This window comes from Euprymna scolopes, chromosome 24 (assembly GCF_053919585.1).
Source record: "Euprymna scolopes isolate OS-2025 chromosome 24, ASM5391958v1, whole genome shotgun sequence".
Classification (NCBI taxonomy): Eukaryota; Metazoa; Mollusca; class Cephalopoda; order Sepiida; family Sepiolidae; genus Euprymna; species Euprymna scolopes.
The window spans coordinates 24,382,711-24,408,920 of NC_136505.1; the positions used below are offsets into that span (position 1 = coordinate 24,382,711).

Sequence of the window (26,210 nt, forward strand, 5' to 3'; positions counted from 1 at the left end):
TTGTCGTCTGCCATAATGAATTAATGCCGGTGGTGAGTGATATTTCTGTCAACTTTATCAAATGAATAATAAGTTTGGTACTTATGTACAATACGGACTGTGATACCTTTTTTTTATTAATATTATTTATTTATTTATTTATTTATTTATTTATTTATTTTTGATAGGATATTCAGATTAAATACAATTTTTACGGTATTTTTGTTTATTAAATTGTTAGGTAAAAGTACAGAACAGTTACAAAACGCCCTCCCCTCTTCCCGTAAAGAATAAGTTTATAAATAATAACATTATTATTTCAGCACGGTCCGTATTCTGCATAAGAACCCATGAGTTTTTTTTTTTTTTTTTTTTTTTACATAGGAGTCACCACTTATCAAGGCCCGGAGGCCACTCGAGGGTAAGGGTTAATGTGTGTACACTGTACAGTAATCAATGGGATTATAGCGTAATAATCGTAAGTAATGGAAATTTTGTAAATTGGATTACTTAGGGGGACGGTTCATCAAGAATTTGTTTACGTTGGACTTGAAGACAATCAAATTTAGCTAGAAAGCAGGCAAACGGAAGAGAGTTTCTTGTTCATGGAATCAACGTTTAGGTTTATTTAATTTTGTTTTTATTCAATTTTTATGGACCTGAAGAATCTTGCACTCCATAGTCCATATCTCTGTTTTGTTTTTTTTTGTTGTTTTTTTTTTTTGCCATTTTTTTCCCCCAATTTTTTCAACGGATTATTATCGAAATGGACACTAATCTACCAAATTATATTAAAAAAAACAACAACAAAAACAACAAAAACAAAGTCAATATTTAAATATTTGTAGGGTGCATATGGTCCACGCAAGAGCGTAGAAGGGCCAATTTGAAAAACCAAAATTTCAAAACAAGTTGGCGGCCTCGATTGTTGTACATTTAGTCTAATAAAAAATGTTGAAAAAATAATATAAATTAAATTTTTTCGAGTTTTATTTCAGCATTAGGGTCTAATAACGCGTTTTAGATAAAAATAAATAATTTCTATAAATTTTTGTCAGTCAAATAATTTACGCCGCTGAAATACACATTTGCCAAATTAATAAAATAAAATAAAATAAAATAAATTTCGTTTTCGAGTTTCCGGTTCGGTCTTTAAGATTTTTTAGCGGTGATTTTGGGCAAGGTATTCAGATAGTCACATACACCCAACTCGATATTTTATGCCAAATTTCACGAACTTAGCTTTTTTAAAGCAGTTTAGCCCTTTTTTTTTTTTTTAAAGATTATTTTAAAAAGCGAAATAAAGCTAAACTACTTTTTAAAAAAAGGCACTCCTTGGGCGTTGAGTTCCATGGGGACCAGCAGAAAAATTTAAGGGATAAATGTTTACTTTAACTACAACAGAACACCGACCAATAAAATTTGGTTTCAAATAGGTTTTCAGGGTCGCTGACTGCGAATCTGATATTCAAACCCGTTGCAAACTTACTATTTGCATGGTATTAACCCCTGAACCCTCGCACTATTTTGTGCCAACTCACCGCCATCGTTTATGCTATTCTTACATGATGCGTTCGTGCATGGACGCGCGTAGTAAGGTGACTTGTCACATAGCGGAAGAATTTTTTAGCAGACATTTAAAATTTAAAATAACAAGAAAGTTTTCAAAAACAAAATGTGGTTCATTTTTCTGTGTTATGTGTTTCTATGTTAGTTTTTTATGCTTTTTTAATTGATCTAAAAAATTAAGTTTTCACGAGCGGTCTGCAAAAGCATTTTTATTTATTTTTTTTTTTGGGGGGGGGTTCAATTATAAAACTTGCATAATATTTAACAGGTGCTTCTTCTGCAGTTTAATTTACCGTTTTTCCGTAAGTAACGCGCTGACATATACACCGAGCAGAAGAACCGTTTAATTTTTCACAAAAATTATGTTTATATTGGGGGGGGGGGGGTAAGGCGGTGAAGGGGCAGGGGGACGGGTGGTGTCCCCCCAGCCCCTCCACTACCCGCGTCCATGCGTGAATGCATCATGTAAGAATAGCATAAACGATGGCGATGAGTTGGCACAAAATAGTGCGAGGGTTCAGGGGTTAATACCATGCAAACGGTAAATTTGTGATGGGTTTGAATATCAGATTCGTTGTCAGCGACCCCGAAAACCATAATAGAAACCAAATTTTATTGGTCAGTGTTCTGTTGTAGTTAAAGTAAACATTTACCAATTTGGCTTAAAAACATCGAGTGGTTAACGGGCGATATTTACGAAAACGTTTTATTAGAAACTGAGCACTCCTACAAATATTTGAATATTGAGATTTATTTTTCATTCTATTTTGACAATCTGGTAGATAATAATCCGCTGAAAAAATTGAAAAAGAACGAAAATTAAAAAAAAAAAAAAATAGAGAAGAAAAAATAGAGAATAATCTTGCTTGATTATTCAGGTCCGCCAGTTTATCATATCGAAATGATTTTTCGTAAAAACATCTTTCATCTATATATCGGCAATAAATACTTGAAAAACAAAAAATTGACCTATCCTAAAGGAAAACAAAATGACTGAGTGAATTAGTTTTTACATTTTTCCAAAAAACACAATTTTCAAATTTACATAAATATTCTTTTTTTAATTCAGTGATAATTTGATGTTCTATTTTTAAGAAAAATCAGACTAACGTAAACAGTCAACTCAGTGTAAGAACATTTGATGCTTCTACACTTATCTTATTGTGCTATATATATATATATATATATATATATATATATATATATATATATATATATATATATATATATATATATATATATATATATATATATATATATTTCAAATAATATTTTCATGTTAAATTCACGTTTTACGATATCTTTTTTTATTATTAAATTGTTAGGTGAAAGTACAGAATAATTACAAAACACTCTCCATATTAAGAATGGCTTTCTAAATAATGTCATTTCAGCACGGTAACATAAGTGCATAAGTACCTAACATTTTTGTGATTTTATCTCTACTTATATATAAGGCATATAAAAGGCATTGTGTGTGTGTGTGTGTGTGTGTGTGTGAGAGAGAGAGAGTTCCCTTTAAACTCAAAAACGGCCGGGCTGATTTTTATGAAATTTCACGCAAATGTACTTTGTGTCTGGGAGTGTTCTTAGGTTTTGTATCAGAATGTCTCTGATAAGTATCGCAAATCGATAATTAAAAAAATCTGATTGTAAAAGGAACAGTCCAATTTTGATCAAAGTTAACATCCTGATGCAGCCCAACACTCCCAACACCACAATTGCCTTTGAGAAGTTTTATCACCGAACAAGCAGAAGGGCCGGTGTATAAAATCAGCAGTAGGCTCTTTGATAAGACAGAGGCGAATTCAAAATGAATATTTCTCTTTAGAGCACAATCGAACCATGATACTTGACTTTTGCATTTTAAACTTTAATTCACACCATTATATAAAATAATTTTATAAAATTAGTAGTAGGTTCTCTTCAGTGCAATGCAGACTACAATACTGTGGGGAGACATGTAAAGTTTCCTCCCAGTGCACCACAGTGGGTCTCCAATTAGAGTAGGCAATCAATTGGTTTGATTGAAAACTGGACGATGACAATAAAAGACGACTTTAACATTCATTGATCCTTATTCAATCCTGGGCAACGGGTTTCCCTAATAGTTATTTTTATTTTTTAAATTCTCCATTATTCAATTATTAGGCAAGCATAGAATTTGCAGTATTATTTTAGATTAATAATCTTTGCTATCCTACCTTTGTCTTCAAAATGGGATTTCCCTATTGAATGAGGGAAGATTAAATGTCCTGTGCAGTTCTAGGAGAACCACCTTCCCAGGCCTTGTCTCCCGTCTTTCGGGTGGAGTAAGTTTAATGCTTATTGTCTAAGGTGCCTCTACTGGGAAATGCTGATGAGCTACTCAGACAATTTTTGCTATGTCATAGTGTCCCTTTTTTGGGGGCACTGGCTTGACTTTCCCCACCTTCCTGACCTCGTGTCACATCTTCCTGCAATAAGAAGGAAATAAATAATAATTTAAAAAAAATGTTTTGTGGAGGAGGGGGGGGGTGCGTGTGAATGCTGAAAAACTTGTAAAAGAAAAAATGATTATTTTAGGATTTGAGTGGGAGATCTGTTTCGCATATAAATTTAACATCAAATGATCTTCCATTTCGAGGTCATTCTAGCGTTTTAGGGCAGTGAACTTTTTTTTTGCTATGTGAGATAAATCCTGAGCGTTTTTTTTTTTTTGTGTGAGGAGGGGTATTTTTTTTTTAGGTTGTTACAGTTTTACAAAGTTTTAGTTTGTGGGGATGATGTGGGGGAGCTATCCACTGGGGCTTATAATTTATGGTATGGGTAAGGGAATATTTTTTAGCAGGTGGACCTTTGCTGGTTGGATTGATGGCAAGTGGTAGGATAAAGGGAGTGTTTTTAGGAAGTAGTTAACAGTCTAATACTCTAGTAGCAAAAAAAAAAAAAAAATTGGTTAACTGTCCTAAGATGCTAGGAAATGAGGGCTCATTTTAAGTTAACTTTTGAACTAGCTGGGCTACCTGGCGTCGCTTGGGTTTATAAAAACAAAATAGAATAAGTTAAAAAAAATGAGTGTAACATCTTTACATTAAAATGTATATCTCTACCTCTCTCAATCTGTCTTTCCCTCTTCCCTGTTTTTCCACATTCGTTGCCCCCCCCCCACCCCGCTTCTTTTTCACTTCAGCCCAGCCCATTTCTCTTGTTTTAATGTATTGAAAATAATAATTCACCTCCTCTTTATAAAATAGATAACATTAGAAATTACTAAAAAAAAAAAAAAAAAAACCCTAACTTTGACGAAACATAGCCCAGTAGACTCTCCAAAAATGAATAATATATTTAAAAATTTTAGATATTAATTATCCTGGGCAACATAGATCGAGAATAATATACCAACTTTGTGGGTCTTCGTTTTGTAGGTTTTTCATTTTTTACTTTAGGTGAACTTACAGACATACACAAACACACAGGCAGACAATTGCTCTTTATATAATAGAAGGTGGGAGTAATACTGATTTAATTAATAATTTATTCATTTATTTTATTTGAAACTAGTGGGGAAGAAGCACCTAGTGTTGCCCGGTAGTAAAATATGGTTATTTAAAAAACAAAAACAAAATGAGATTAGGTGTTATCTTATCGTGTTATTAAAAAAAAAAAAAAAATGCTGCGTGGTGGACGTGCATAAGAAGGTTGAGCATTTTAAAAGATAGGAGAGAGAAAAAAGAAAAAAAAATGCCATATGGTGGATGCGAACTTACAAAAGTTAAGTTCGTAAGCAAACACATTATCGATCCGACCACGACGACACAGATGTTATGACGATGCAACTTTAGCTTTTTAAAATAAATCAACGAATTGACTGTTTGCGCATGCGCGATTAACTAATAGCGTCAAAACCAAGGTTTTAACTGACACCATTTCAAACAAAACGACATTTCTACATTAAATAATTGACGATTTTTTTTTCTAATTTTTTGATATTATATGTCTGAGAGATTGCTCTTTCTAATGATTCCATGCTCATGCCACTTTGATGCGGATGACAAAAGTTTTTAGCAGACATGCAAACACACACACAGACGGCTGAAATTTATATAATAAAAGAAGAAGAAGAGTATACAATATTTGGTAATTCATAAAGATCGCGGCCATGGAAGAACGCGAGAAAAAATTTGTTTCGGCATTCAAAGTAGTTTTGTGTTATTCTTTTCTATTACTAAATGAGGAATCATTACCATTAAAAATCTAGTTATCATTATGCATTTAAAATTAAGAAAAGTAGGTTTTAAAAGTGTCAACGTTATGTAAAAGAAACTGAAGCAAAACAAAATGGCTACTGAATCTGAACTGATGGCATGTTTATCTAATAACGAAAGTTGAATTTTAACTTGAAATAATATTTATTTATCCATAAAATATGAATTATAATAATAAAAAAAAGATTGAATGCGTTGGCTTATGCATGATAAATGATATCTCTACTATTATATGAAAGTGTGTGTGTATGTGAATTCCTCATAGTTTCTGAAACGAAATTTCACACAAGTTAAGCTATATTTCTGGCATTGTTCTTTGATATGTTTTCTACAGAAATTCATCTGATAAATATTGAAAATCTAAAAAAATCCGATCTTAAAAATAATCTTTCTTCTCTTATAGATAAAAAAAAATTTTACAGGGAAATATTTTACATTACACCGGTGTAAACTTGGTCGGTGTAATGCAAAATATTCCCCTGTAAAGATTCTTCTTTTTTTTATCAACAAGAGAAGAAAGACTATCTTTAAGATCGTCAAGCTCAAATATCAGCTGATGTAATATTGTAATTAAACACAGACGGAATTCGATGAACAATATTATCTATTATTTATTTATTTTGTGAATTAGTCCACAGGGCAAATTATTCCTCCTAATATATAATATTCTATAGAGGATTGATTCTATAATAATACATATGCAATCTTCATCAATTAAAATGTGTTTAAGTGTATTGTATGACATGGCAACGCCGGGCATCCAGCTAGTGCTATATAACAATGATTATTGGAAATAATTATTCTTTTTATTTTTAGATTTCCAGTTTCAAAAAGAAGAGCATAATGACAGAACCAATAAGAAATTATAATATATTTGGAACTCCACAAGAGCCATATTTTAATAATAAAGTTACTGGACTAACAAAGAAGATTTTGCTGGAATGGTTAACAAGCCTTAATGAAGAAAATGAAAAGAGGATTTCATGTATTGCTGAACATGTGGTAAATTTGAAATATTTCATTTGTTTTAACTTTAACTTAATTTGAATTAAAAAAAAAAATTTCTTAGTTGAATGTTGACCATTAAAATATTGGTGCAATTTTACTATAGTGCAGTGCTTTTCAACCTTTTTGCATTTACAGAACCCCAGGGAAACATTCCACTGGCTCATGGAACCACTATGCAATAATTTAGTTATCTTATGCAAATAACAGCATTTAAAAATTAAAATGAAATGAAAAGACTCTTACAATTAAGTGTGATTCTTTTGCCATTGACTGTATAATAAGAATATATAAAAGCAAACCTAATAGTGGCAAGATATTAATTTTTCAAATGTAATGAGTTTAATTATGTAAAATTTAGTATTTTTAAACAATAAATGTTTTTAAATATGCATATAATAATAAAATAGATTTTCCAAATTGAATTTAACATTCTGTTTATTTGTTTCTTGTTCTAATTTAGAAATTGTGGAACTCCTGGACTGTACTGGCAGAACCCTAAGGTTCCACAAAAGCCAGGTTGAATAGCACTGCTGTAGTGTATCATCCGACCCAATTGTGTATTTTTGAACAAAGGCATTTCAAGGAAAAACATTACTATGTAATTATGTATTATGTCGAAATTAGTGTAAATTCCAAAAATTACAAAAAATGGTCCAGTAGTCGAGCTGATTTTCGAAAAAAAAAAAAAAAAAAAAAGCATGGTGTAGATCGATAAAAAGTAAGATGACCGACTTGAAAGATAGTGTCATCGGATTCTGTGCAAAGCAACTTAAGCAGTAGAATGTAGTTATCTCCCCCTGTTTTTAATCTTCTAAAGGGTTAATTTACAGTGAAAAATTGCAACTTCAAAAAATTATGTTTTCACTTATAGTTATTTTTCTATTGAACCATTTTTTGTAATTTTTGTAATTTATTCTAATTTCAGCATAGCACGTAAGTACGTAATAATGTTTTTCTCTGAAATGCATTTTTTTCAAAGATGCACTATAGTAAAGTTGTACCAAAATATTTTATCTTTTTGTTTTTGCTGGGGATGGCAGGGATTCAAAGACTCCAATTGAGAGATTTGTTTGGGATTCTAATCATTCCTCTAAGAACAATCGTTTGGGGTCTTTCTTGCACTTGGTTCGATGGGTATATTTGCTAGGTGGATTTTGAAATGTTTCTATGAGTCCAGTTGCTTCTATGATTGATATGATTGAGATCTTCCTAAGATTCTGGTTTCTTTTCATGTCCTTCATAAGACCTTGGTATTTAATTATACTCTTCTCTCCTCTTTGTTTAAGCAAGCATCGACATTGATTTCAACTAGGGTGTGGGTTGTAAAGTGTGCTTCATTTTTATTCTCAATTCAGTAGTCTTTTCTATCAGTTCGTTCTTTCATCTTGTTGTGAGTACCTAAATATTCCTTAACCATGCCAATTTACACATGGTCAATACAGCCTGATTGATATAATGAATACCATCACAGAATATGCCGTTCAAATCCAATTGTATCTGTTGTTCAATTACATAGTTATACCATTCGCCTATACCACCTCCCCTATTTTTTTTTACTTTGAGAGTCAAGGATAAGGGTTAAATGTTAGGTCGATGGTGAGAGAAAATCAATAACGGTAGAACATGGGTTGGGCTAGATTATCTAAATGGACGACAGTGGGAATTTATTTACATTAAACTTGAAGTCGGTCATGTTACAGTCAGGCAAGAAACAAACAAACGGTATTGTATTTCATAGACGGACGGAATTTTTGTTTAGCTTTGGGCACAGATAGAGAGTGAGAAAAGTTGTCTGCGATGGGTGAAATAACAACTTATATTCAATTAATCGTATGCAGTGAATCGTTTATTAAAGGTATTGTGTTTTGGCATTAAATAATTAAAATAGTCAAACAGACACATGATATGAATATGGATTTAATGAGTGACATATGTGGTACAACAAAATATGTACAATAATTAAGATAATTCTAAAAAACAAAGTTATTAGTGCTATTAACAATACATTTTTTGGTCTCTGTTTAGATTGTCTGCTTTATGTAATATTATCCGATGGTAAATAACAATTTATTGCATGTAATGATGATTACAAGTTGCTGTATTACTTGTAACTGTGAATAAATTACGGCTTTATATTTTTCTCAAAGGTATTAATGAGTAATAGGATACAATAGATCTAGTGTGATTTGAATTTGGTATCACTAATTTTCTAGTCTATAACAGTATCCATTTGGCCTGTAACAGAGCACGTATAGGCGCGTGTGAAAATAGCAGTAGGAGCTGAAGGATAGTTGGCTCGCAAAAATATTAGCAGCAGCAGCTGTTAAAGTATGTATGCAAATTAACAAATGTGCGCAAGCTTGCATCACAAAAAAAAAAGGAGAGGAAAATACTGCACATGGTCAAGAGGGAGAAGCAAAGTGTGCACCAGGAAAGATGGACGGGTAAAGTCGAGGGTAAGAAAGTGCTGGCTGAGGCTGTCATCAGCTAGCAGATGAAGAGGCTTTTTAAAAGCACATATGTGTGCGCATAGACTTTGGAAATAAAATGAAAAGCGTTGTTTTGGAGGAACTACAAATAAATGCATTTCATTTGCACTTGAAGAAAAAAACATGTCGAGTCGGATTTTTGTTTCTTTCCTTTTTTTATTTGTTTGTTTCTTTGTGGTGGTGCCGGACAGCGTGTAGGTCCGAGAGGTTTGAACTGTAACGATACAGTTAAGAAGTAACGGCCACGGTACAGGCCAATTTTTTATCACCACTTTCTTTCTTTTCACCCTCTCTCTAATAAAAACAAGAAAAATACTAAAATCAAGAAAAAAAGATGTTCTAAGTTGGAATATGAGTACTTTACGGTTTTAATAGTTATCAGTTGTCCAATGAAAATGTAACGTTAAACATAGAAATATGATTTGATACACTCCTATAAGAAACATTATCAAATCTGTGTGTTTAATGAAACGTGTATTCAATTTTTAATGAAACACAAACATAAGAACGAAAATAAGTGGAATCAAACACCTTTCATCAAAATGATATTTCTTTATTTTCATACCTTAAACAGCATTTTGTATCAATTGTATCGGACAGTACAAATTACTAGAATAAACACACTGGAACTCTATGTTAGGAGATGAACACTAGATTTTTTTATTCTTGCTCTCACATTACACATAGCATAACATCAAATAATAAATACAAATTCCACATATTTATATTCTTTCTGAACTTAGTTTATTATTGTTGTAGTGAGTGTTATCAACAACATCTTCCTCTTTGATTTTTTATTTTCTTTGGAAATTATATAAAGCGCGTTTTCTTTTTAAAAGGCGGTGAACTTTAAATTAAAATAAATCATAGAAAAATATTTTTATTATTCAAATATGTATTTTATTCCAAAGATTAATTTTTAGCATTTATAATTTAAATACATTTTCGAGCATATAGCCTAGCGACACGCATGTATATGACGTAATCTAGAGGTCTAATTTTTATAACTCTACGCATTAAATTAGGCTGTATTTCAGCAATAGCACATCAAATGGTGTCTTCCAAATGGTTTATTGTGTCTAATTTATCAGTGTAGACATGGGATTTTACATATCTCCAAAGAGGTTAATGGGGTTAAATTGCACGAATGAAGTGGCCAGTTGACAGGTCCATTTTGTGAAATTATTCGTTCATCAACTGTTTCTCTCATGAAACGCTGCTCGGGTATCAGTCTATTTATGATGAATTGCCAAACTAAGCTGAAGTCAATTTAACTGATAGTTGCTGGATCTGCAATTAAAGAAAATACGATTGTCAATTTAAAATTCACTGCCTCTAAAAATAAACACCCTGTATCTGTTAATATCCAAATTTAAAGATGCTTTTCTTTTATGCTTGCTAAGGCATTTTGTCTGACTATATTTTGAGTTTTTATTACATCAAATGAATCATGAATTACCTTCATAGTTTCTTCTCTATTCTTATCTGATTCCGTTATATGCATCTTTTTAAGTTGTTTATAATATTGTGCAATAATCCATTTTGGATGTTTGAAGGTAAACAATTTGTTTATCGATAATGTCTTTGTTCTGGTTAATCTTTCCATTGTAATAATCTTTAAAATAGATATGTTTTGCTAAACTTGAAAGACTTTATATTGTTATTATAGCTATTGGATTTTTTTTTATTTTGTTACATATCACTTTATCAAGTACTGATCGAATCTTTTTTGTGAACATTAGTTCAGCTGGATTTTTACTTGTATTTAAAGCAATTGCTGAAGCAATCCATTTTAATTTTCACTACCATCTGATAATCTTAACGCTCGCTTGAACGTTTCTACAAAACATTCAGCTTGGTCATTAGATCATGGATAGTATGGAGTGGTTTTCATGTGACTAATTAAAAATTCTTTGAAGAAATATCTACATTTTAGCTTTATCAGAAAGGCCAAATGTTCAAAAATAAAAAATTAATCATGCTTTTGCATGTACATTTCTCACATATGACAACTTCTGACCCCTTTGTAAAACCATCTATTACAATAAGATAGTTGCTCTAGCAGTGTAAACTTCGGCTCCCTCGTCGCCAGTGTTGTAGCCTTGCAGGTAGGTAATAATCAAAGCAAACACAGTAGATAATTAATTATTGTGAGACTGAAACTTACCTGCATCATGGACTCTTCCAATACTATATTATGATGTGAGATAATCCTCTTAGGGAGTAGTATCATAATACTGTAGAATCAGCAAGAGTACTACTAGTACACAGCCCATACAACTATCCATATTGAACTCAAGTGGATAGTAAGCTCTACTTACCCTTTATCCTATCGTCGTAACCTTTTCAGTTAATATATCTTTCTTACACCTAATCTGTGTTCCATGTTTTCCTTCCATGACCCGAACCTTGTGTCCACATCATGAACAAAAAGTGCATTAGCAAAAATATGTTTCAGAAGTACAGATAATGACTCTAGGAGCCATAACTGTCACAAACCTCTACCCAATAATGTGTTAGATGTAACTACATTAAGAATCCCTTGGTAAGTCCATCATTCCTGAAACAGTAATAAATCCCATTCATTCTTTCAGCATAATTAATATGTAATTTTTACTATGATCTGCATGTTTCTGGCCATACGTTAACTTTTAATGGTGGTGGGTTTGCAGCTATTGCAAAATATAAAGCTTCACAAGTTCTTCTATTTTTTTATTTATACGATGCCAATAAACATAATCCCACATAAGGCACTTATATTCTAAATGTTCCATGTGAAAATCTTTAATTATTTATTTCTTTAGTGATGCTGATATAACCATCTACTCGTTATATAACAAAAGAACATTACGACGAGAAAAAATGTTTTCATGATTTGAATTTTGGGTTTTGCTAGCTCATTCCTTCTTTAATAAATTTATTGGATTTAGATTTAAATTTATTCTCCTCAAGGGTAACTAGCAATTTATTTATTATAAATTTTATCTCTATTTGTGTACTTAATGAAACAAATAAACTTCTAGAAGAAAAATTGATTAACTTCGGAATAAACCTTGGCAATTTGTCTGCACATTGCTATTTTCTTTGATGAAAAAAATTCAAGTGTAAATTTAAAAGAATTTGCAGCGATTTATAGTATGGACCAGTATGCTTTTCTTAGATTCAAATATTGAAAGTGGACGATGGTTCTTTTGGCATAATAGGAACAGAGTTCGTTAATTGGCCGGGAGATTTGACTAACGTATCTTTATATGTTAGATCTGTTATAAAAAGAAAGAAGGTATATTAAAAAGAAAAAGAAAGACAAGGAGATCATCCTTATATGTTAGATTTGACAATATTCAAATCACTATTTAGAGCCTATAAGCATTTATAATTACTATAATTATCTCTACTATAATATAAAACGATCTGTGTGTGTGAGTGTGTGTGTGTGTGTGTGTGAGAGAGAGAGAGAGAGAGAGAGAGAGAGAGAGAGAGAGAGAGAGAGAGAGAGAGAGAGAGTTTCTTATGAACTTGGAAACAGCCGGGCCGATTTTTTTTTAAATTCACACAAAGGTACTTTATGACTTGATGTGTCTGGGGGTGTTCTTACGTAGGTTTTGTATTGGAATGCATCAAATAAGTATCAAAATTCGATGATAAAAAAATCTGATTAAGGAAGGAAGTTCGATTTTTACCCAAATTAACTCTTTTATACAACGTAACATCACAAGTGCATTTGAGAAGATTTATCATTGCACAAGCAGAAAGGCCCAGGCCATAAAATCAACTGTAGAATTTTTTTTATAAGACAGGGATGCGTTCGAAATGAATGTTTCTTTTTGGAGCACAATTGAACTATGATACTTGACATTTGTATATTTAACATTAATTTAAATGATTATGTAAAAATAATTTCATAAAATTAACAGTTAGTTGTTTGATAAGAGGGACGTGTTCGAAATTAATGTTTCACAATTGAACTATGATACTTGACTTTGTGTTTAAAATTTTAAGTGAAGTCATTATTTAGAGATAATTTTATAAAATCAACAGTAGATTTTCTAATATTGACTACAATGTATTGCCACTGCAAGGAGACATGTGAAGCTTCCTCCCGGTACACCACAGTGGGTCCCCAACTAAAGCAGGCAATCAATCGATTTGATTTAAAAATGGGCGAATTCACTGATTTCGATGAGAGTGTGGTAAATTTATATATAAAAGGCACTGTGTCTGTGTGTGGGTTCATCCTTATAGACTCTAAAATGACTAGGTCGTTTTTTTTTTTTTTAATTTCACACAAATGTACTTAGTGTCTTGAAGTGTTCTTACATAGGTTTTGTATTCAAATGCCGCCAATAATACCGAAAATCAATAACTGAAAAAAAAAAAAAAACGATTAAAGAAGGAACAGTCCGATTTTTACTAAAGTTAACATCCTAATACAGCCTACCATCACAAGTGCATTTGAAAAGTTTTATTAACGCACAAGCAGAAGGGACTGGCGAATAAAATTAATAGTAGGTTCTTTGATAAGACAGGGATGCGTCTGAAACAAATATTTCTGTTTAGAGCACAACTAAACCATGATACTTTTACTCCACAAAACAAACTCGAATAAACCTAGAACCCCATCTTTCAACGTAGACCCCTACTACCAGGTCTTCTTCTCCAACAGCAGGGGTCTACGTTCCAACCTTCCAGAGGTTGAAACCCAATTACAGGAGACGAAACCGGACATATTCTTTCTAAGTGAAACTGGAATAGGGCCGACCACTTCCCTAGATGAGTTCATAATTAACGGATACTCTAACTTAACAGCTAAATCTGACACCCAAGATCGCCATTGGCATGGAATATGTGCCTACATTAAAGATGGCTTCCCGTGTGGCAGGGATATCTCTAGAGAAGATCCTAATTTACCTTATATGTGCTTCTGGGTTGAACTTGCTTACACCACTGCATTTATATTTGCACTCTATCGGCCCCATAACAGTGGAGTTATTATCTTTAAGAGTATATCTGAGAAAATAGACCACATCCTGTCTGCACATCCCTCGGCTAACATCCACATCTGTGGTGACTTCAACGTCCATAACATGGAATGGCTGACCCATTCAAATAAGACAGACGACAAGGGAAGGTTTTGTCATGATTTTGCCATTGCTTATGACCTCATTCAGATTGTTCGTGAACCCACCCGTGTGCCCGATACTACTGGTCAATATGCAAGCCTCCTAGACCTTTTTCTCTCAACTTCCCCTGAGCTATGTTCATGTTCCGTACATTCTCCTCTAGGATCCTCCGACCACTCCGTCGTATCAGTTAAGATAAAAATGAAATATAATAAGTCCCCAGACGTACCCTTCCACCGTACTGTATACGATACACTTTGGCTGACTGGGACAGCTTCCGTACATTCGTATCTGATTTACCTCTGCATTCCATGTTTAAAAAGGATGTGTCCTCTATAGTATCAGATCTGACCGAATGGTTAATTGTAGGCATAGGCCAATTCATACCATCTAAAAAATTCCAACAAAAACCTAACAGCCAGCCATGGTTCTCCCCAGAATGTGCTGCTGCTATCACGCACAGAAATCACTTTTTCCATAGCTACCAATGTAATAGATGCACTGAGACTAAAGCTGCTTTCAGGAACGCCAGCAACCACTGTAAAAGAGTAATAAAAAATGCAAGAGAGCTATATGCCCAGTCTGTTAAATCCAAAGTAGCTGATCAGCGGCTTGGTTCCCACCAGTTTTGGCAAATAACAAATAGGATCCTGAACAGAAGTGTGCGTTCTATCCCAACCATTATCAATGGACCAGAGGTCATCTCGTCAGTGTCAGACAAGGCCAAACTATTTGCAAAGAACTTTGCAGCTAATTCTACCCTATGCGACGAAGGCCATCAACTCCCCATATTTCCTCCTATAACACAACATGCTAGGTAACATACAAATATCTGTGCATGAGGTCGCCAAGCTAATCAAGAACCTTGATTCCAGTAAAACAACTGGCCCTGACGGCATCCCAATTATAGTGTTAAAAAGCTTCAACCAGAACTTGCTCCCATACTTACGAAACTGTTTAAGCGCTGCCTTAAGGAGAAGTGCTTTCCGACTCCCTGGAAAACCTCATCAGTATGCCCTGTATTTAAGAATTCAGGTGATAAGTCATCTCCCTCTCAGTACAGACCAATAAGCCTCCTGTGTGTTATGAGTAAGTTGCTGGAATCCATATTAAATAGAGAAATAGTAAACCACCTCAGCAGAAACAATCTTCTTGGTGACACATAATATGGTTTCCGTTCTGCAAGATCTACCGCAGATGTGCTGACGGTTATATCTCACAGGATTAGTGAATCTCTTAACAAACGCTTCCTTTCTAGGGCAATTGCTCTTGACATATCAAAGGCCTTCAACAAGGTATGGCATAAGGGCCTACTTCAAAAGATTTCCAGCTACGGTATAACTGGAAATGTTTTCTCAATCATTAAATCATTTCTCTCCGATAGGCTCATAAGAGTATTGGTCGATGGACAAAATTCAGAGGCCTGCAGTATTAATGCTGGAGTCCCTCAAGGGTCAATCCTGGGCCAAACTCTCTTCCTAATCTACATTAATGACCTCCCTAAGCACATACTTAAATCATTCGTTGACATCTATGCTGATGACACGACCATCTACGGCAACACATCAAAGGCTGTAAATGACAAAGTTCTCTCTGATTCTCTCTCCTCTGATCTCGAGCACGTGGTTCAGTGGGGGAAGTCGTGGCTGGTTAGCTTTAATGCATCTAAAACCAAACTCCTATCTTTACATCATCAACGCTCTGATCCCCATCTGGCGTCAATTGAAATGGATGGCTCTCGTCTGGGAGAAGCTCCGTGTTTTGACAAGCTTCTGGGTTTGTCCTTTACTCCTGATCTGAAATGGAACACGACCATCAAGTCTGTTGCCAAGGTCGCTGGAAAGATGGTGGGATCCTTCTACCGCTCCAGAAGATATCTCACTACTGATGTAATTCTCTTTCAATATAAAAGCCAAGTACATCCAAGGATGGAATACTGCTGCCATATCTGGGCAGGAGCTGCTAAAAACAGCCTATCCTGCCTTGGCAGAGTACAAAATAGACTTCGTGGCTTAGTGGGGGATGCCCTTTTCTCTATTCTGCAACCTCTCTCCCACAGAAGAGATTTTGCGAGCCTATCCTTGTTTTATCGTTATTTCCATGGCAGGTGCTCATCTGAACTCCAAACTCTGGTCCCCCCTCGCCAATTTTTCACGAAAAACACCCGTCTAGCTGAATCCACTGTGAAAAATTTCCCCCACTCTTTATCTGTGCCTAAATCAAAACGTGGATTCCATGAACAAAGCTTCTTTCTTAGACCTGCACACCTGTGGAACTCTGTTCCGTCTGCCTGCTTTCCACCTGACTACAACTTGGATGTTTTCAAGTCCAACGTTAACAAATTCCTAATGAACCGCCCCCTTAAGTAAACACTTCATCAAATCTCCACACTAAAGTACTGTACTTGCAATAACCCTTATCCCTGAGTGGCTTCCGGGCCTTGATAAGTGGTGACCACTGTGTAAAAAAAAAAAAAAAATTGACTTTTGCATTTTAAACTAATTCAAGCCATTATATAAAAATAATTTTATAAAATCAATAGTATGTTCTCTACAGTGTAATGTGGACTATAATGTAGGGAGGTATGTGAAGCTTCCTCCTGTTCACTGTGGTGGATCCTTGGTTAGAGCAGGCAATCAATCGATTTGATTGAAAAATGGTCGATTTCACTGATTTTGATGGCAATAAAAGTATTGAAAATGTGGAATATTCGTTAATCCTCATTCAATCCCAGGCCACGTCGTGTCTTTCTGATAGATAGATAGATAGTAGTAGTAGTAGTATCATCCAGCATGTCGAAAGAGCTTCATGCCACATTTGGTGCACTTCTGATCAATTGTTTTGGAATCTATAAATGTTTATTATTTTTAACAACATTAGCAGTAGTAATATTAAGATTTTTAAATATTGGATGCAATTATGTTTAGTAGTTTTGGAGCCGGTAAGTGACCAACAGCCAGACAAAATATGTTCAGGTATGATATAGATTTAAATTACTTATGGATATTTTCCTCGTTGTGTAAAGCTAATTTGTATATGATATTTTTTTTTCTCCACGGGAGATAGACTTCTGTTTGAAATTACATGTCCTAATGTTAAGCATCCATTAGATGTGTAAATTTCTTTTCATCTTCATTGTAGATAAAGCAGTGTTATAATGAGTTAATATACTTGGGAAACTATTCTGAAAGATTTTAATTAGGTTTTAATTGGATTAAATTCATCTTTTATAAATAAATGGATTATTAAATGGTTTTAGATACCGACACTGAAGTTAGAAAATAATTAGTCCTAAACATTTTCGATTTGATCGCAGAGAGAACAATATTTTAGCATATGTTCACACTAATTACAACAGTTAAGATTAATCTGCTTTTCTTGAAGTAGATCATGGAAATATATGAAATTAGCATTAGCATCAGACATTATTTCCCCAGTTACTATTTATTTTTTTTAAATTTATTTTTCAGTTAAAATTGGCATGAGATAAAGATTGATTGAATGAATCTGTAAAATTTAACACACACACACACACACACACACACACACACACACACACACACACACACACACACACAATATATATATATATATATATATATATATATATATATATATATATATATATCGAGATAAGACACTGATTAGAAATCAGATGAAAGATCCTGATAGATATTATTTTTAGGGCGATCCTAGCCAAAAAGGAGAAGCTCAATATTTAAGCATAGAGCAATATATAAGTTAAGTGGTTGTATTTAAATTCTGAAAAAACAACATATAGACACATATATTCGAATTAAGAATTTATTGTTGGACAAAAGGAATATTTAGAAGGGGTTATGTTGATTTCCTTAATCCATGGATTTTCAATAAAGTCGTCCAACGCATTGTTCTGAATATCATCTCCCGGATTATTCTGCTAACCATACCATTGATTTCGAGGTTCATTGCATACATATTTCAATGCTCAAATTCTATCACTCACGGGGATATATACAATGGAATGGTATATCTATTTAACATCTGATACACTGTGCCAACACCTAAAAAGATTTTGGAGTACATCTACCAAAACACACTCAATCCACCAACGAATACGGCTGCTCCATATACCTTTTGGAAAATCAATAAGAAGCAACCCCGCTTTTTTGTTATATGGGACTACTGCCTTCTCCCCTGGACCAATACTCTGCCTACCTGGATTTATAACACCGGAGGACATTGTACTCCTTTCGATAATGGACTTCCCAGGTTGTATCAAATTCCTTTTCCTATAATTATTTCCATATAATTATCATTCACCACTCAAAAAACTATTTACAATATTTGTGCTGAACAGCAAAATAAGTGTCTATTCACAGCTGAACATTTTGCTAACCGCATTTCATTTCCTCTGATGATATGAGCCTTTATTGAAAATCCATGGATTAAGGAAATCAATATAACCCCTTCTATATATTCCTTTTGTCAAACAATAAATTCTTAATTCGAATATATGTGTCTATATGCTGTTTTTTTTTCAGAATTTAAATACAACCACTTAACTTATATATATATATATATATATATATATATATATATATATATATATATATATATATATATATATATAGATAGATAGATAGATAGATAGATAGATATTTAACAAGACTTGAGCACTGGAACAGAAGAAACTCCTGCTTCCACTCCCGAATCCCACATAAGTAGTTTTAATTGTATAAATTATTGTTATTTATTAAATTTATAAATAAAAATAATGAACATTTAAACTTTGTATTATTTCATAACCAAGAAAATGCACCTTCACAGCAACCTATGTATATAAAGGCAAGGGTGTTTCTTGTATTTTGAAATTGGGGGGATTTTAAATAATAGTGTCAATACACAAACACTGTAAATAAAGTTGTTTTTCTAAGTATTATTTTGAAGAAGACTAGTGCTTAATTAGTGAATATTGTATTACAGCTTTGGATTCGAATAATAGGTAATATATAAATTCGACTTAAATTAAAATTAAAGTAAACTGAAATTAAATGTATGAATAAAAGTGAATATTTAAATGTTTGTATTATTTCATAACTAAGAACAAACATCCTTGTATCAATATGTATACACACGGATTATTTTTGTAAAGGAAGCATTTTTCAAAATAGGATTTTTATTTATGTTGTAGGTAATGGACGATTTATTTCTTAACATTATATAGATAGCAAGAATTGAAATTTAAATATTGTCCAATGAAAATTGATTTTCGATACACAGATGACCTAAATCTATGAGTAGTGCGAGTTATCAGCACATCTACAAAGGATAATTTATGTTCTTTTTTCATTGTGAACTCTATGAATGGATAAAATTCACATGGTCGGTAATGTTTGAACATCTTGATGAATGATAAATACGAAGTCTAAAATGGCCAAAGGAATTGTGAGGACTGCTACCATGTAGCATGCAACATCAGTTACTGAAAAATGGTAAACGCCATAGTATAAAAAAACAAAATGACAGAATAAGTATTCTAGATAAGTTATGTGTTTTAAACAATATGAACACCGTTTTTTTTTTGTTGAATCAATCATGTATAAAAGGATGTTATAGCATAGTTAAGTTATTGATGGTTGGTTGTTTTTGTTTTACGGCATATCAACCTTTTTCAGGTTATTTAATGCCGAATCTAGTGATTTTGAGGAACGATTTTTTAATGGAGTATATTTGTTTTTTAAGTCGGATTCTATTTAACCCATAGTTGGGACCCTAACAGGTACTACCACTCCGGGTCAGAGTGGACCTGGGAGCAATGGCAACTAAAGTGTGGTTCCACACTCCCCAAGGCCCGCAAGCTGGGGCCTCACCATCGGATATAGTTTTAGGCCATATCAAGTTATTGAAGTATAGAGAAAACAAAGTGTGTTATAAAAGAATAATGACCACTCAAACACTTAATAATGTTGGAATATACTATATTATATTAAGTGAAATGTATAGGGTCCATAATGTTCGTATATGGGAAGATCTCATTGATTTAGAGGCAGAAAATATTTGATAAATATAAATCTGTTAATTTGTTATTCTGGTAAGTGAGAATGCAAAAGAAATTATTTAGAATAACAAATCAAAATGCTTCTAAGAAACTTGTAGATAAAGAATGCATCTTTTATTTAAGCTGAAAGGTAGAGTATTTCAGATAAAATAGTAAGATCGAACTTTGAAATAATAATGGTTCTATCAACATATATGCCCTATAAAAATATCTTTTTGATATACGTGGATAGCAGTAGTAGTGAATCTGTGTCAGAATGCAAATTCTTCTGATATCCTGTATAGATGAATATTTTAAACAGGGCGAAATATAGAAGTCAATAAAATCAAATGTGAACGAAATTCAATTTTTTTCTTACATGGACCTATTTAGGTTGACAATGATTAAAACATCTTTTAGTGTGTAGTTTTTGTTTATGAAACTATAGCGGTCAATCAATATGGAAAATCTCACTTTACTTTATGTATAATATTGCCTAATAAGTGTTTATAGGCCTAAAAATTCATTCATACATTCATTTCATCAGGTGACTCAGATGATTCTATTGTTGACTTTAGTTTCCCCTGATGCCTTTCTAGTTACAATTCTTTTGAGAAAGACATTGAGTACTTACAGGAGTGACCACGTGAAGGTTGCCAACATCTTAAATAAAAAATTTTGTGGAATGTTCTAGATTCAAACATGGCACACCCATGTTGTCAGTCCATGTTGTTAACCATTTAGCCATGGCCACTTCCTTTAAAAATGACATTAAACGAAAGTAATAATATTGTTAAAATATTTTAATCCTCTGAAAATTTTTCATGAACTCTTGTCAGAAAATAGTAAGTCCAATAATCAGATCTGGAAAAAGAAAATAGAAAAAATAAAAATACTTAATAAGTATGGAGACCAGTGATGAAGGAAAAACGTCACAAAATTTGAAGTTGACGTGTGAAGACACGTTGATAAAAAATATTATAATTAATGTGTAAAAAAGATGTTGCTTATAAAATGCTATGAAGGAAGGGAAAATATAAATTCATGTGAACAGTGCTGGAACATTAAACTGTCTTTAAACAATGTCACAAAAAAGAAAATATTTTTGTCTTTATAAAGTATATGTTTTATATGTTTTATATAGATAATAGTGATGGGACGATTCTGATACAAATATGGATTCCGTACTAAATTCTTGATTCCGATTCTTTATAAATCTCTAAATATTTAATTATAAAATGGATATTTTTCCCGATTACTGTAAAAACACATCTTAAATGTGCATATATTTTCTGAAACACAAAAACACACTTGTGAGCGAGTGATCTATAGATTTTAGTTTTATTGGAAGTTTAAATTAATAAATATTTATTATTTTATTATTTCTATCAACACTGAAGAATTTTGTTTTAAAGGAAATTAGATAAAAAAGATAATTAAATGGATCGTTTTGGCATTGGAAAATAGGCAGAAATTTTTCTGATTCTGATACTCCTAAAAGTTCTGAGTTTTCCGATTCCCAATTCTGATTCCTATTAATCGTCCCAACACTAATAGAAAGATTTTGAAACAGAGGTGGAATAAAAAAACAAGCAGTTCTAAGAAGTTTGAAACAGTTATCATGGAAATTAAAATTTTTTTTATTAATGTATTAAATGTTGACTAGGGGACCTGTGGAATTTCCACAGGGGGACTCATTCATATACAATATACTGATGTTGGCATTCTGTAAATGTTCAGCATAAATGAAGACACTGATATTATTGTAGCTATTTTTTTTAAGACTGTAAAAGTATTTATCTAAGCTAGCAGGGACGCCTGGCATAGCCCGGTCGTAAAGTACGCTTAAATATGATATTTTAATTTTTGCAGATTTTGTATATATTATTATAGAGTTAATGTTCTGTTGATTTTTATATATTATAAATTTTCGATTTCTAAAATAAAAGAATATATCCATATGACTTGGGTGCATCAAAACCGAAACCAAAACTTATGAAAAAAAAAAAAAAAATGAGGAACTCGTTATATATATATATATATAACTTGAGTTCCTTCAGCTATAATCGAAACCAAAATCAAAACTTATGAAGAATTCCTGATAAAATTATTATAAAAAAAGCTAGAGTGCCATCAGTTATAATCGAAACCAAAACTTATGAAGAATTTATAAAAAAAATAGATGACTTAAGTGCCATCAGCTATAATCGAAACCGAAACCAAAATTTATGAAGAATTCTTGGTAAAATTATTTATAAAAAAATAAATGACTCGAGTGCCATCAGCCATAATCGAAACCGAAACCAAAACTTATAAAGAATTTTTGGTAAAATTATTTATTACAAGAAATGGAATCCATATCACTCGGATGTAAGTGTGACAAACAAAATAAATAACACACACGCTATCCATTTAATATATAGGTCGGATATTTGACATTAAATGCTAAAGTATTTAGTAGTTCATTCATATTATTGTTTAGTTTTATCGGTGTATAGTAAAATTTATAAAAAAATATTAGCAATGTATTGTTCAAATCTGCATGTCTCAGCAAAAAACATTTTGTAACAGTGTTCCTGTTGATGTATAGAATTACCACTCTGCATAATTTAGAACTCACTATGCCGCCGTTTTATGAAAAATGGAAATGTGTATGTGTGGAAAAAAATGCATATGCACAATTTGACTGGTTTCGCACTGGATCTGAAGGTTCCTTTTTATTTAAAAATTTTCTTAAAATTTTGTTTTAGCTTGGGGCTAGGGCATCCTACTGGATGCCATACATTCACCTATCACAGACATTTCTCCCAAGACATCTTTAATATCTTTTTAAGATTCTCTTCAGGTGTGATTGTTTGTATCTCTCTTGCATTTGGTTCACCGGGTATATTTGTTTGTCAGGTATATTAGGAAAATTCTTTTTCATGAGTCTGGTTGCTCCCATAATTACTGGAATAAAAAACTTCTGGAATGTTCCATGATATTTGTTATAACAAAAACTTAACCATTCATGGCAGAATAACAAAATGCAGCACACAATTCAAACACATAGGGTAACATGGTGATAGAATGAGAAAGCTGAGAAGTGTATTAAAAACCGTAAAGGATGGAGTATATGGGCAAAAAGTTTAGTGAATAAGGATATATAGATCTGCTCAGAAAGAAGGCAGAAAGAAACACAATCTACAAAGCTAAGGTGGAGGCTGAAAAAATAGTTTTCCAAGAAAAAATAGTTGACCACAAGAACTAAATATTCAGGATAGCTAAATAGATGGCAAATACAAATGTGGATATTGTTGGGGTAGAAGTGCATTTGAAATGACAATGGTGTGCTAAATGATAAATGAGCAGGACAAGAGGGATGCTTGGAAATGGTATGATGAGAGATTGTTGAATATTGAGTTTTCATGAAACCATTAAAATCTAGACGTTAAACAAGCATTATTTTCCAAAGTTATAAGAATTATGAAAGAAATGGTATAGGAAGCAATTGGTTACATGTGTTAAAAGGGATAGGCGTAATTAGATAAAGTTGATGGATTACGCCCTGAAAGTAGTTGAGAAAACTACAGAGCAGCAAATAGAAGTCAGAGAAACAATCATAGTAAGTTGGTGCAAAAATAATGTCGTTTTTTGACGTTCAGCTATATATAAAAAACGACATTACTTTTGCACTGACATAATACATGCGTGAGGCTATATTTATCCTGAGACGAATGCAAGTTCTGCTGACTTGTTTTTCAGCTGGCTACAATATGGTTGTTTTCAAGTCCAATGTAAACAAGTTCTTAGTGATCTAGTCCTTGAATGATTAAATTATACCTAATTTCCACCACTAACGATTACTATGCTGTTGTCCCTATGACTACCGCTTTTTTTTTTGTTTTTTTTTTTTCATGGGGGTCACCACTTATCAAGGCCCAGGAGCCACTCGGGGATAAGGGTTATTGTGTGTACAGTAATCAATGAGATAGTATCGTAGTAATAGTATTGGGGATTTGATAAGGTGTCATTACTTAAGGGGGCGGTTCATCAGGAATTTGTTTGTGTTGGACTTGAAGACATCCAAGTTGAATTCGAGGGGGAAACAGGCAAGCGGCAGAGAGTTCCACAGCCATGAAAGAAGCTATGTTCATGGAATCTACGTTTTGATTTAGGCACAGATAAAGAGTGGGGAAAATTATTGACAGTCGGTGTTTTTCGTGAAAGATTGGCGAGGGGGAACCAGAGAATGGAGCTCAGACGAACACTTGCCATGGAAATAACGATAAAACAGAGACAGGCTCACAACGTCTCTTCTGTGGGAGAGAGGTTGCAGGGAAGAGAAAAGGGCATCACCCACCAAGCCAAAGTTTATTTTGTACTCTGTCAAGGCAGGATAGGCTGTTTTTAGCAGCTTCTGCCAAGATGTGGCAGCAGTACTCCATCCTTGGACGTACTTGGCTTTTATATAAATAGAGAATTGCATCATTAGTGAGATATCTTCTGGAGCGGTAAAAGGATCCAACCATTTTCCCAGCGACCTTAGCCACAGACTTGATGTATGTGTTCCATTTCAGATCAGGAGTAAAGGTCAAACCCAGAAGCTTATCAAAACATGGGGCCTCTCCTAGACGAGATCCATTCATTTCAATCGATGCCAGATGGGGATCAGAGCGTTTATGATGTAGTGATAGGAGAGAGAATCAGAGAGAACTTTGTCATTTGCGGCCTTTGATGTATTGCCATAGATAGCCGTGTCATCAGCATAGATGTCAACGAATGATTTTAGTATGTGTTTTGGGAGATCATTGATGTAGATCAAGAAGAGAGTTGAGCCCAGGATGGACCCCTGAGGGACTCCAGCATTAATACTGTGGGCCTCTGATTTCTGCCCATCAACCATCAACCACTTATGAGCCTATCAGAGAGAAATGATTTAATGATAGAGAAAACATTTCCAGTTATACCGTAGCTGGGAATCTTGTGAAGTAGGCCTTTATCCCATACCTTATCAAAGGCCTTTGATATGTCAAGATTAATTGCTCTAGAAATGAAGCTTTGTCGAGAGATTCGCTAATTCTATGTGATATAACTGTTAGCACGTCTGCTGTAGATCTAGCAGAACGGAGACCATATTGCGTGTCACTAAGAAGGTTATTTCGGCTGAGGTGGTTGACTACTTCTCTATTTAATATGGATTCCAGCAACTTACTCATGATACTCAGGAGACTTATTGGTCTGTATTTAGAGGGAGATGACTTATCACCTGAATTCTTAAATACAGGGCATACTGATGAGGTTTTCCAGGGTGTTGGAAAGCACTTCTCCTTAAGGCAACGCTTAAACAGTTTGGTAAGTATGGGGGCAAGTTCTGGTTGAAGCTTTTTTAATACTATAATTGGGATGCCGTCAGGGCCAGTTGCTTTACTGGAATTAAGGTTCTTGATTAGCTTGGCGACCTCACGCACAGATATTTGTATGTTACCTAGCATGCTGTGTGTTGTAGAAGGAAATACGGGGAGTTGATGGCCTTCATCGCATAGGGTAGAATTTGCTGCAAAGTTCTTGGTAAATAGTTTGGCCTTGTCGGATGCTGACGAGATGACCTCTGGACCATTGATAATGGTTGGGATAGAATGCACGCTTCTGTTCAGGATCCTATTTGCTATTTGCCAAAACTGGTGGGAACCAAGTCGCTGCTCAGCTACTTTGGATTTAACGGATTGAGCATATAGCTCTCTTGCATTTTTTATTACTTTTTTACAGTGGTTGCTGGCGGTCCTGAAAGCAGCTTTAG

General features: G+C 33.4%; 1 protein-coding gene across 1 annotated transcript in view; it reads left to right on the top strand.

Annotated features, from left to right (window-relative positions):
* LOC145246462 (cyclin N-terminal domain-containing protein 1-like) overlaps positions 1 to 26,210 on the top strand; it is a 637,275-nt gene continuing 611,065 nt past the window's right edge. The window contains exons 1-2 of the mRNA XM_080108080.1: positions 1 to 32; positions 6,612 to 6,797. Of these exons, the coding sequence (XP_079964206.1) occupies positions 24 to 32; positions 6,612 to 6,797 (195 nt within the window). The 5' untranslated portion in view covers positions 1 to 23. The remainder of the gene's footprint in view (positions 33 to 6,611; positions 6,798 to 26,210) is intronic.